Source organism: Lathamus discolor, chromosome 12, assembly GCF_037157495.1.
Source record: "Lathamus discolor isolate bLatDis1 chromosome 12, bLatDis1.hap1, whole genome shotgun sequence".
Classification (NCBI taxonomy): Eukaryota; Metazoa; Chordata; class Aves; order Psittaciformes; family Psittacidae; genus Lathamus; species Lathamus discolor.
Genome location: NC_088895.1, coordinates 11,130,233 through 11,141,817, shown reverse-complemented (window position 1 = coordinate 11,141,817; position 11,585 = coordinate 11,130,233). Strand labels below are relative to the sequence as shown.

General features: G+C 52.5%; 1 protein-coding gene across 2 annotated transcripts in view; it reads left to right on the top strand.

Annotated features, from left to right (window-relative positions):
* The first annotated feature begins 893 nt into the window (after nucleotides 1–893).
* Nucleotides 894–11,585, top strand: part of TMEM132B (transmembrane protein 132B) — a 243,399-nt gene continuing 232,707 nt past the window's right edge. Inside the window, exon 1 of one of the 2 annotated variants that reach the window (XM_065692445.1) lies at nucleotides 894–943. In XM_065692445.1, coding sequence (XP_065548517.1) covers nucleotides 940–943 — 4 coding nt within the window. In that variant the 5' untranslated portion in view covers nucleotides 894–939. Of the gene's footprint in view, nucleotides 944–9,172; nucleotides 9,308–11,585 lie in introns of those variants that run through there. The other variant, XM_065692444.1, reaches the window with a different exon arrangement.

The following is an 11,585-nucleotide window of genomic DNA, read 5'->3' as shown; positions in this document are numbered from 1 at the left end:
AAACAAGCAATCAGGGCACTTGGTTGCTCCAGTTTAACAAGACCCCAAGTCATGGGCACTGACCCCTGTCCAAGTCCCTGTCCTGCACAATGAAACACGCCACCTGAACTGTCAGGGGGTGGTTGGTTCTCACCTAATGTTTGTCTATCTCTGAATTCCAGAGAAATCTGCTTTTAAACACCTTGCAAAAGTACTTTGTGCAGCAAACCCTGCTGTGCTGCCTCTGCTGAGGCAGTGCTGAATGCTGTTGAAACCAGGAGAGGTCCTTCCTGCAGTGTCTTCAGGTTTGTGTATTGACCACAGAGAAAAGGTCCTCATCACTTGAGCTTGTCTGGTCTTAGAACGACCTACAGAGGCTTTGCCCCCAGTCCCCTGAGCTGCCAGCCTGGTTAATGTTGGACCCATAGATGAAGCCAACGTGGTGTTAGCCCAGAGAAAGGTTCCTGGGGAAACATCCTTGATAAAACGGATCTCAAATTCCAGTTTCTGTGGGGCTTGCAGCAGCAACCCACACTACACAACCATCAAGAGGTTTGTGGCGGAAGGAACTTTGAAAGATCATCTAGATGCAGCCTGGCCAGTGCTCCAAGGGATCACCACAATGGTGCCATACCCTGATGAAAGCTGAAAGGTTAAACTGTGCTACCAATAGAGGGGAAAGCCCAGTGTGAGCTAAGCTGCCCACCTTTAGGCAAGGGTGCTGGGAGGCTTTGGGCAGCCAAAGACTTCATTCTGGGCTACCCCATGGTTCTGGCCACCTTCAGCCCTGCACAGGAGCTGGTTTTGCTGTGATTTTTGGATAACCCTGAGCTTTCTTTTTTGCCTGACTTCCCTTTTGCCATGCATTACTCAGATCTGCTCCTGTTAAGTAGCTGCTTAGCAGAAGATCTTGGCTCACATGGTCCAGTGGATTTGCTGCAACCTCTCCCAGAAGCTAATATGGGTAAGAGAAATAATTTGGTATTAATAATTCCTCCTGCATGTTATGTGCATCACGTCTAAATCACAGGGACGGGCAGCACACTCGTGGCTCCTCAGCAGATCTAAGTGGTGGCATTAACGGGACTCGTCCCTGGACTTTGGTTTCTCTGGGATCTTGTCCTGCATCTGACCGACAAAAACAAGATGAAATATTAAACCAGCCCAGAGACTACAGCTACTTGTAAGTAATTCATAAGCCACCACTGTGATGGCAAGCCCAATGGTTCCATGAAGCTGTGTGCCAGCCCAAAGCTGCCCTTCTTCCCTGCAAAATGTGCTTCCTCCCTGACAGATGGATAGGTTTGGTGATCTATTGATGCAGTCTCTTAAAATCTCAGCCAGGGCCCTTGTTCCACGTGGGAAGGGGAGAGGAGTGACTCATCCTGTTGGAGAGACAAATCTCCACCTCAGACAGGGCACCCACAGTTGATTTTTGCTCCGCAACCCCCCTTTGATGCTGCGCTGTCTCTCGCACTGTCTCTAATTAGTTGTGTTTGCCAGCTGGGACGCGGATGGTGTCAGCACTCAGCTCGCTGAGAGGCTTCAGATTAAAGATGCCGATGGCACAGAACGGGAGAGAATTCATACCTCTGCCTTTCACAACACAGGCAGCTACCTCGGCTCTTCAAACACCAGCCAAAGGCATTGTTCAGCTTAATGAACGCACCCGTAGTGAATGTCTGCATCTGAGGCTGCTGCAGAGACTTACTTTAAGCACATCTCAATGGTGCTTTTCACTTGCTATACCCCAGCCTGACCCCTCGCTGCAGCTGGAAGAGTCTGGGGAGTTTTACTGGCTGTAGGGATTCAAGGACACCTCTGCTATGCAATGGGATGTCCCTGCATGGTACCAGTGACACCAGGTACAAAGGAACAAGTTCTGAGGCTGACATTGTCCTGGGTCTGTGCCTTTGGGTCTTCTCCTTGCTACCTGCTGAGTTTTGACCCACCAGACACCAGCAGGACCCATCTATCTGCCAAGTGCCAGGAGTGTGCTGCACTCGAGCAAGCTCTGGTAAAAGCATCTCTGCTCCTAATTCACTTTGCTCACTTTATATTAGTTTTATTCCTGCTGGGTTTAAGTCAGGCAGGGACAGATGTAAACAGGCTTATAATAAGCTGCTAATATTGCAAAAGGGCTGAGCGACACATGGCTTTGCGTTTGATTCAAGTAGTTACAGTCATGATACCCATTAATTTTTGTAGTGCACCTGGGGGCAAAAGTCTCCCCTTTTCATTAGAGACCTGGATTTCTAAAGATCCTGATGTTAGACACAGCCTGCTGGGCACTCTGCTGTGAGAAAATCCCTTTGTTTATACAGACGATGGCCTGGGGATGGTCCTGGCACTGGGGCCACCTCCCCTATGTTTTATTTAAGGCTCTGAAATGATCCCAGCGCTGTGCTGAGAGGCAAAGGGTGGGCGGCTGGTTTTAAGGGAATTAAATATATATTCCAGGCAGAAATATCTCAGTATAAATGTTGAGGCAAAGCAGCGTCACACATGACAGGTCTTCAAAGCTGAAGCACGAGCCGTGCTCCGGGGAGGGAGGAAACCAGGCGGATCCCCCCTCCCTTGATTAGCAAGGCTTTCCAGGCACCGACTTGCTCCCTTTCTGTCTCCAGGCTCCCTTTGAAACAGCCCCTTTGACAGCTTCAGGCATTTCTTAGTTTAGCTGAGAATGAGTGAACATGAAGAGAAGGAATCTGTAAGAATGACAGGTCCTGTGTGCATCTTTTATATGCATTTCTGGAGCACAAAGACTATTTTAATGAGCCCGCAGGCACGTAGCTTTGTGTGACTCCTGCTTTTAGCAGCCCTTCAGTGACTGAGCTACCTGAGAACTTTCCCAGTTGTGACCTTCACGGAAAACGCTCGGATTTTGGGGTTGGTTTTGCTTTGCGTGGAACATCACGACTCGATGGCTTGAGCGCAGGCATGGGAACATCCACTGGGTCTCACTTGCATGTTGTGCCAGGGAATGAGCTCTCCGCATCCTCCTCCTAGGGCAGATCCTCCAGGCATCTCTTAGTATAGCTGAGAGTGAGCATAAGAGAAGAAATCCTTAAGAATGGCAGGTCTTGCCAAGCATCCCTGATCCCACCTCTCCTCCCCGAACAGGTGGTTTAAATTGCACAGAGGAATCAGTCTCCTGTTCAGACCGGTCTTAAACCAATTTAATTAAACACAAGTAAAGGAGGGAGCAGAAATTATGGCAATTCATCACCTTTTAGTCTCTGCAGGTGCTTGTCTACAGCAGGGCACCACACTTCCCACTGCTCTTTGCTTTTCCACCTGGGAGTGATTATCCTGCTCCCTTCTGGCGAGCAAAGCCCCCTCCACCTCTGGGAAGAGGCTTTAAGGATAACGAGAAAAAGATGATTAAAAGCTAAAAACACAAAAAACAAGACCCCCTGATTCAGTTCCTGCCTTGCTCACAGGTTTCCTGCGTGATGCTGGGTGAATCACTTACCTCTGTGATTCACTGAGCCCCACGCTGCCAGAACAGCAGCTCCTTCTCTCCCTTTGGTTTCTTCCTCTGTGGATGATGCTGGGGACCACAGAGGGGCAGATTTCCCAAGGACCCCGTTTTGTGTCAGGGTGCCACAATGCAAGCAGTGGTGAAGTTTCTATGGATGGGGAAGGACAGGTCACAGGGACCCCTAAATAGCAGGGCTGACGTGCTTCCCTGTCTGTAAAATGGGACTGCAATGATCTCTCTGTTCTACAGGGCTGCCGGTGGTACGTTCATATCAGCAGCCCCCAGTGACACGCCAGCCCCAGGGTTCTTTACCTGAGTGTTTTCCAACATTGCAAAACTGATGCAGTTATATTTTTTCAAAATCTGGCTTTTTTCTGACCTGAAGCTAACACTTTTTCTTGCCTCTTGCAAGCAAGCAGGCAGCAGACGTGGTCAGACGGGACAGCATTCCGTAATGAAGTTCTAAATGAACCGGGCAGCTCTACATACAAAATCAAAGTGTTTCCATTCAAAACCACCAAAAATATTTAGACATGACCATTTTTTCCGCAGCCAAAACTGTTCGTGGAGTTTGACTTGGACTCACAAGCTGCTCGAGTGAGCCCCAGACCAGCAGTTTAAGGACAGATTAGAGTGGGGGGGGGGTTTGGCATCACTTAGCTGGTTTTAGGTCTAGCACACTTTTGTTATAAATGGTGATGTACCGAGCTTGGCCACAAGGGTGCAAAGCGATTAAAATCTATGGCAAGCTTTCAAATACTGTAACACACCTTGAAGGGTGATTAAATGTAAATCTTTCCCATTGTTATTAAACCCTGGTAGAAGGAAAGCTGGGATAAGGAAATAGTCAACTCCTGCCCTCCCCCTTATCAGACATGGCTCTGATTCTGATGGTGATTTTGCAGGTCCTTTTATGCAGATCCTCCCTCCCCTGCTCTCAGGACCAGACCTGAGGGTTCCATTGCTCTGTCAGATGAGACAGGGCAGGATGGAGAAGTCCTGCTACCAAGTGGACAGAGGGAGGGATCCCAAGACTTCCCAGAGAGGTTCTTATTCCCCCTGCTGAGTCAAATTTAGCCTAAGCAATGGCATTGCTGCAGTCCCACGTGTGCTTTATGGAGCCTCAGTGGTATTCAGGCTTCTTATTTCCCCTAGGAAATAAGCATCTAAACACAGCCCAGGATCTGGCCCCATCCTTACCTCCCTTTTAACTCCCAGCTGGCGTTTTACTTCCTAATACACCAAGACATCTTTCAAATTCTCATCCTTACTGCAGGGCACTCCCCAAACCTTCGTTCTTTTGACATGTGATTGATGTAAAAACCCAACATGTTTCCATAACGCTGTAATGCCTTTCAAGTCCTTTGTTACACACGGGTTGCCTCTGCGTGCAAAATCACACTGGCACAAAGAAAGTGCAGCTATATCCTACCGGAATAACTTGAAAGCAAATCTCCTTTGGGAAAGGAATTATTTTGAGGCTCACCTATGGGAGATGCTGATTCTGGCACCAGTGAGCAGCTTGGTGGCATCTCACCTTTTGCTGCTCTCACATCAGAAGAAGACGGGAAAAGACAAGGCATGCTGTAAGCCAGCTAAGGGGGTTAGAAAAAGCTCAGTGGCTGACTCAGAAACCAGAAGCTCCGACAAACTGTGCGAACTCAGTCAAGGAGCATTTACTGCCCTGTTGCTTTGATGAGGAAGCTGTGCTCCATCAGCTGTAGCTGTTTGCTTTGTTGATGCATCTGCAATTCTTCCTTATGCTTTTTGTATTCCCCAATAATCCCCTTCCATTTTCTCACACCTCTTTTTAACTCAGCAAGGGAAATAAATCCTGGTTGCCCTTATCATTGGTACTCAGCTGGATTCTCCAGCTCCCCCACACCAAAGCGCCTGAAGCAACCCCCAGTAGCCCCAATTTTAGGAGCAGCTCCTCTGCTGCAAGGTGCCTTTTGTGCTGGGAAATCTCTATTTCTGTGATAAATTCTGTTTGCACTTGTTGGCACACAGTTCAGTGGCAAAGCCTTCAAGAAAGGTTATTGTTGGTATTTTACTTTGTTATGGGTCGTTTCTTGCAACACACCCAAGCTAACCACAGGAAGGAGATTGCTCTGGCATTGCCTTTTCTCTCCCATCTTACAGTCTGCAGCCATCACCTTACACTTGTTTGCATTTCATTTTTACAAGAATTATGTTAGCCTTCATTAAAAGACAATAAACGTGTGTGCTAGAGGAGGGAGAAGATCCTACTGCTTTATTTGGCTGAGAGGCACATAATGAATCAGTTCAGCCTTACCATTCCTCTTAAGGCCAAGTCTGGAAAGGTATTAGCCAGACTAGTCCTATCTGCAGCTACCAGGATGGGGCTGAATGCCTCTACCCAGTGCACCTGCATCCATGGAAGCAGGATGGGTTTCTTGTCAGTGCTTTTTTGGGCTGCAAAATTTCTCACTTTGGATTTTCTTATGCATGTTGGTTATAAAAATCACACTTGGAAACGTGTAGCAGTGCTGGAATGAAGTCTAAATGCTTTCCCATGCTGTCAGAAAGGCGAGGTTGTGGTTGAGGCCATCGGCTGTGTGCAGGACTCATGGCTTGAGATGAGGGGGACAGAAGCTGCTGGTCCAGCTGAGGGGTGTCTCTGGTTTTGGGCAGCGGAAGAGGGTTGTCTGTGCCCCATGCACAGCTCTGGGTGCCTGTAGCCTGCACCCCTGGCCCCAGGGACACAGCTGAGCTGCAGGGCAAAGCTCATGGATCACAGAATCACAGAATCCCAAGGGTTGGAAGGGACCTAAAAAGATCATCTAGTCCAACCCCCCTGCAAGAGCAGGGTAACCTACAGTACATCACACAGGAACTTGTCCAGGCGGGCCTTGAATATCTCCAGTGTAGGAGACTCCACAACCCCCCTGGGCAGCCTGTTCCAGTGCTCTGTCACTCTTACAGTAAAGAAGTTCTTCCTGATGTTAACGTGGAACTTCCTATGCTCCAGTTTACACCCATTGCCCCTTGTCCTATCACTGGATATCACTGAAAAAAGCCTAGCTCCATCATCCTGACACCTACCCTTCACATATTTGTAAACATTGATGAGGTCACCCCTCAGTCTCCTCTTTTGCAAGCTAAAGAGACCCAGCTCCCTCAGCCTCTCCTCATAAGGGAGATGTTCCACTCCCTTAATCATCTTTGTGGCTCTGCGCTGGACTCCTTCAAGCAATTCCCTGTCCTTCTTGAACAGAGGGGCCCAGAACTGGACGCAATATTCCAGATGCGGCCTCACCAAGGCTGAGTAGAGGGGGAGGAGAACCTCTCTTGACCTACTAACCACTCCCTTTCTAATGCACCCTAAGATGCCATTTGCCTTCTTGGCCACAAGAGCACATTGCTGGCTCATGGTCATCCTCCTATCCACCAGGACCCCCAGGTCCCTTTCCCCTTCGCTACTTTCCAGCAGGTCAACCCCCAACCTGTACTGGTACATGGGGTTGTTCTTCCCCAGATGCAAGACTCTACACTTGCCCTTGTTAAATTTCATCAAGTTTCTCCCCGCCCAACTCTCCAGCCTGTCCAGGTCTCGCTGAATGGCAGCACAGTCCTCTGGTGTGTCAGCCGCTCCTCCCAGTTTTGTGTCATCAGCAAACTTGCTGAGGGTGCACTCAGTTCCCTCATCCAGGTCATTGATGAAAATATTAAACAGCACCGGTCCCAGCACCGACCCCTGAGGAACTCCACTAGTCACAGACCTCCAGCTAGATGGCTCTTGGATGCTCTTTGTAACCTCCTGCATGCATCCCTTGGGATGACGCCCTTTGCATGCTGCTTCCACAGTGGTGTAAGCCTCAAGAGAAGCCACCACCTCCCCCCCCAAAATGCCTATGGAAGAAACAGGGGTGTCTGAAACAGCAAATTAACTGAATTTTGTGTCACCAAGCTTCCACGAGCAGCTAAATGATCCTGTTGCACTTTGTTATACCAAGTACCAAGAGCAGACAGCAAGCTGACCTTCATCACTGCAGCTTGATTGATCAGTTTTACCTTCTCTGAGGACACTAAATCTTTGTGTTCTCTTGGGTTTTTATTGTATTTCCTCCACGTGTGTGGGCCCAGCCCCAGGCTGTTGCTGACTCTCATCCCACCACACAGCATCTCCCTACATGGGAGAGCAGCGTTTACTCACGTTCCTGTGTGTGTGGAGTGGTAAAATATCGGACTTAAATTTTTTATGACATTGATAGGAGTGGTTATGGAGGCAAACAAGATTACTGCAAGTACTACATAAAAGCTTGTTTATGCAGGGAGGGAAAAGAAATCAAACTCAGACATGTTTGCAAAACTGCAGAAGAACCCAAGGGGATGGAGGTTTTTTTTCTAGTTTTTCGTCTACTTTTCTTTCCTTTTCCCTTTCTTCCAACTGTTTTTATTGCAGTTGCTGTTACAGCTCCCAGCCCAGTGTGTTCTCAGTGCAAGGCTGGCTCCAAATGAGGGGGATTTTGGGATCTGTTGATAGAGGTCAACAGATCACGGGTGGTTTCATAATGAAAGCACCACTAAACACACACCTGCTTGTGTGAGCAGCTCCCCTGTGCCTGCATTGCTACCAGGTAGCACTTGTGCAAAGCCTGTCCTTGTGCATGCTCCTTCACTCCTGCTGAAAGCCTCTTTGGGTGCCCTTTGCAAACTCCTCTGTGGCTTTGCACGCCCCTTTGCAAACCCCTTGGGATGCTCTTTCTTTGCACACCCCTTAGGATGGATGCTGTTTGCGCATCTGTTGGGATGCTCTTTGCACACCTCTTTGCACACCCCTTGGGATGCTCTTTGCACAACTCTTTGCACATCTCTTTGCACACCCCTTGGGATGCTCTTTGCACACCCCGTGGGATGCTCTTTGCACACCTCTTTGCACACCCCTTGGGATGCTCTTTCTTTGCACACCCCTTAGGATGGATGCTGTTTGCGCACCTGTTGGGATGCTCTTTGCACACCTCCCTAGTGCTCCCTGCACACCGCATCGCACCCCTTTGCACACGGCTCTTTCTTTTGCACACGACCCCCCCCCTTCTGAGGGCACACGCGCCCGGCTCTTTGCACACTTCCCGCCCCCCCCGGCCGCAGCGGGCTCCGCGCAGTGACGGCGGCGGCCGCCAGGGGGCAGCCGCGCTCTTCCCGGCGCCCCTCGGGCCGCTGAGGGAAGCCTGGGCTCCGCTCCGGCCGCGCCGCGCTCGGGGGGTCCGGCCGCAGCCCACCGCGAGTGAGCGCAAACTTGTGCGGGCCGCCAGCGCCGGCGCTGCGCAGCGAGGGGCGCACGGCAGCGCCCTGCTCCTGAGAGCTGCGGGCCCGGGCCGCGCTCAGGGCGCGGAGGGGCACCTGCGGGCCTGCCCCGCGCAGAGCCCCTGCCCCGATCCCCTCAGGTGAGGCTCCGCCCCGCCCGGCCCAGCCCCGGTCCGTCGGGCGGTCCGTCCGTCCGTCCATCCGCACCGCCGCAGCCCCCGGCGCAGCGCCCGGCTGCCCCGGGGGAGCGCTGCTCCTGCTGCCGCCGCGGCGGGCGGAGCCCGCTGCCCCCCGGGGCGGCGATGCGGCGGGGCCGGCCGTGAGCGCGGGGCCGGCGGGGAGCGGGGACATCCCCCCCCCCCCCTCCCCTCCGCGGGGCGCCTGGCCCCGCCGCCGGACGGGCAGGCGCGGGGGGAGTGGTTAACGGCTCCGCCGCGACACCCCCGGCCCCCCGCCCCGCTGAGCCGCCCCGCTCCAAATAAATCAGCACCATGACTACTTCTGGGCATGGAACAAAGAGGATGCTCTCCCGGGGCCCCGCGCTGCTCCTGGCGCCGCTGCTGCTCCTGTGCCGAGGTAAAACCCCGCTCTGCTGCCGCGACCCCGGCCCCTGGGTCCGCTTTGGGCTTTTTCCTTTCTTCCCCCCCCTAAAAATTCTTTTACTTTATTTTATCCTCTTCCCAGTTTTGTTTGCGGCTGTTTTCCCCCTCCAGCCCTCCCACCGACGTGCCCACGGAGGGTCGCGGGTGTCCCCCTAGTGCGCTGCGCGCCCGCGGGTGGGACACACGCAGACCCCATCTCCTGGGCGCATGGAACTCCTCCATGCACCTCCATAGCCCCCTCCGTTGTTTGCACAACCGTGTCCGTGTCCCCTTCCCGCTCCCCATGCGTGTCACCAGCCCCCTGCGCTGTCTGTGGGTGGCTGCGGGGTTGGGGGGAAGAAGGAAAAGTTTCGGGTGGCCGGAGCGTGGGTCTGGGAAGGGCTGTGGGGCTTGGGGCTTCCCAAGGCTCCCGCTGCTGCTCCTTGTCGCCTCTGCCTGCCCTTGGGGGGGGGGGGGGGGGAGAGATGTACGGGGTTAAATCTCGATAAAACAGTATTTGTGCCGCCTTTCCTGCGCTTTAATTTTAAGGACAGTGGGTTTCAACGGGCTGGCAGGGAACAGGATCAGGCCCTGAGGGGAGCTAAGGTGCGATCCCTTAATTGCGGCCGGCTGCGAGGCAGCACGCCCCTGGCTGGGGGTGTGGGGGGGAGCGAGTTCACGGCGCACAGCAGCGCTCTCTTTCATTTTTCCTTATTTTATTTTTCCTTATGTTTCCCTATTTTTTCCTTCCCTCCCTCCCTCCCAGATGAAGTCGGGAGCAGCCCTTTGGGTCCCAGGTGCGGGGGAAAGGCTCACCCCAGCCTGGCAAACCGAAGCGCTGCACCTGGGAAAGTCTTTTCCAGGACTTCTCTCCGGGCTCGTTTTCCTCTTCTTGCTCCTATGAGCTTCTCGGCAGATGTTGTTCTTAATGAACAGGGACTGTTAAAAGCAAATTAATTAAGGTGCATCGGTGCTGAAGTTGCTCAGCGACTCGTTTGCCTTTACTGCTGCACGGGACGATGCTTGCGTTTGGCCGTAATGCGGAGCCTGCGCTGCTGGGGAAACTTCACTGGGGCTTTAGGAATATGCCTAAATACAAGGATTTTAGGGGAAAAGGAGCGATCCCTGGGATCGCTGCTGAGTGGTAGCAGCAGCTGTTGTTCCTCGGGAGGGCATAGGGAGTGCATTGCGGTAAGGAAGTGTTTTGGAAAAGGTCCCTGCAGGGAAACAGAAGGAACATTTGCTAGGACCGAGGCGTTAGCCTCGGGGACACACATGCGATGGACGCAAGGGGGTCCTTGCTCTGCTTGCCGTAAAAAGCACCCGTTGCCTTTCGGCTGCCTCCTTTGCCTGGGTTTGCGCAGCCACGGGGGCACTTGGGAGCCTTGTTGAGCAGGGCATGGGGACTGAAGCGCAGGGCACGGAAAGGGGCACCTAGCACGGGACACAGTGCATGAGCTGCCTCGGTGGAGGGATGGCTTGCTGTTGCCAGTGCAATGCCCTCTACTCCTTTTATTCGACAAGAGAGTTAAGAGCAGCAGAGGAACAGGTTTTCTAGTGGTATTTTTTATTGCTTTGACACATTAATGATAATCTTTTCCCTGATATTCCCCCCCCTCCCGTTGCCTCCTGTGTGGGTAGCTACCATGGTGAGATTGGGCTGTGGGTGTAATTCTTCCAGCGCTCTGAGTGCTTAAGCATATGGAAACCACTTTGAAACAGTTTGTGGTTGCAAACCTACCGTCGTACCCGTCCCTCTCCTCTGCTCTCTGAATGCCTCCCTGCACAATGTGCGCGTTAGAAGCTCGCAGTGTGCTTTCAGCTCAAGCTGTGAATAACGAATCTGTCCCCAGCCTGTGCTTCTTCCTCATCTCCAGTCTGTAGTATCCCTTTGCTTTTGTAGCAGAGTGCTGTCCCTTGCCCTGTCCCACCCCTGCCGTGGACCATAGCAACATCTGCGCGCGGAGAGGGCGTTTGGGAGCTGGGGAAACCTCTTCTGAAAGAGGCGAGTGGTGGCAGAGCCCGGGAACGCCTCCCTCCAGGGCTGTGCTGACCTTCCTGCGGCTCGCTGTGCTCCAAGTCGCCTTTCTCTTCTGGATTACAGGGGTTAATGAACCACATCTTGGTTTGGGTTGTTGCAGCCGGGAGAGACACCTGCATGAGTCATGCCGCGGTGCTGCCATCTCCACAAAGCTCCCAGCTCACACAGACGGTCGTGTTGGGCACTTGCCATTTTTCTCTATTTATTTGCTTTTCTCTCCCTTCCCCGTTGC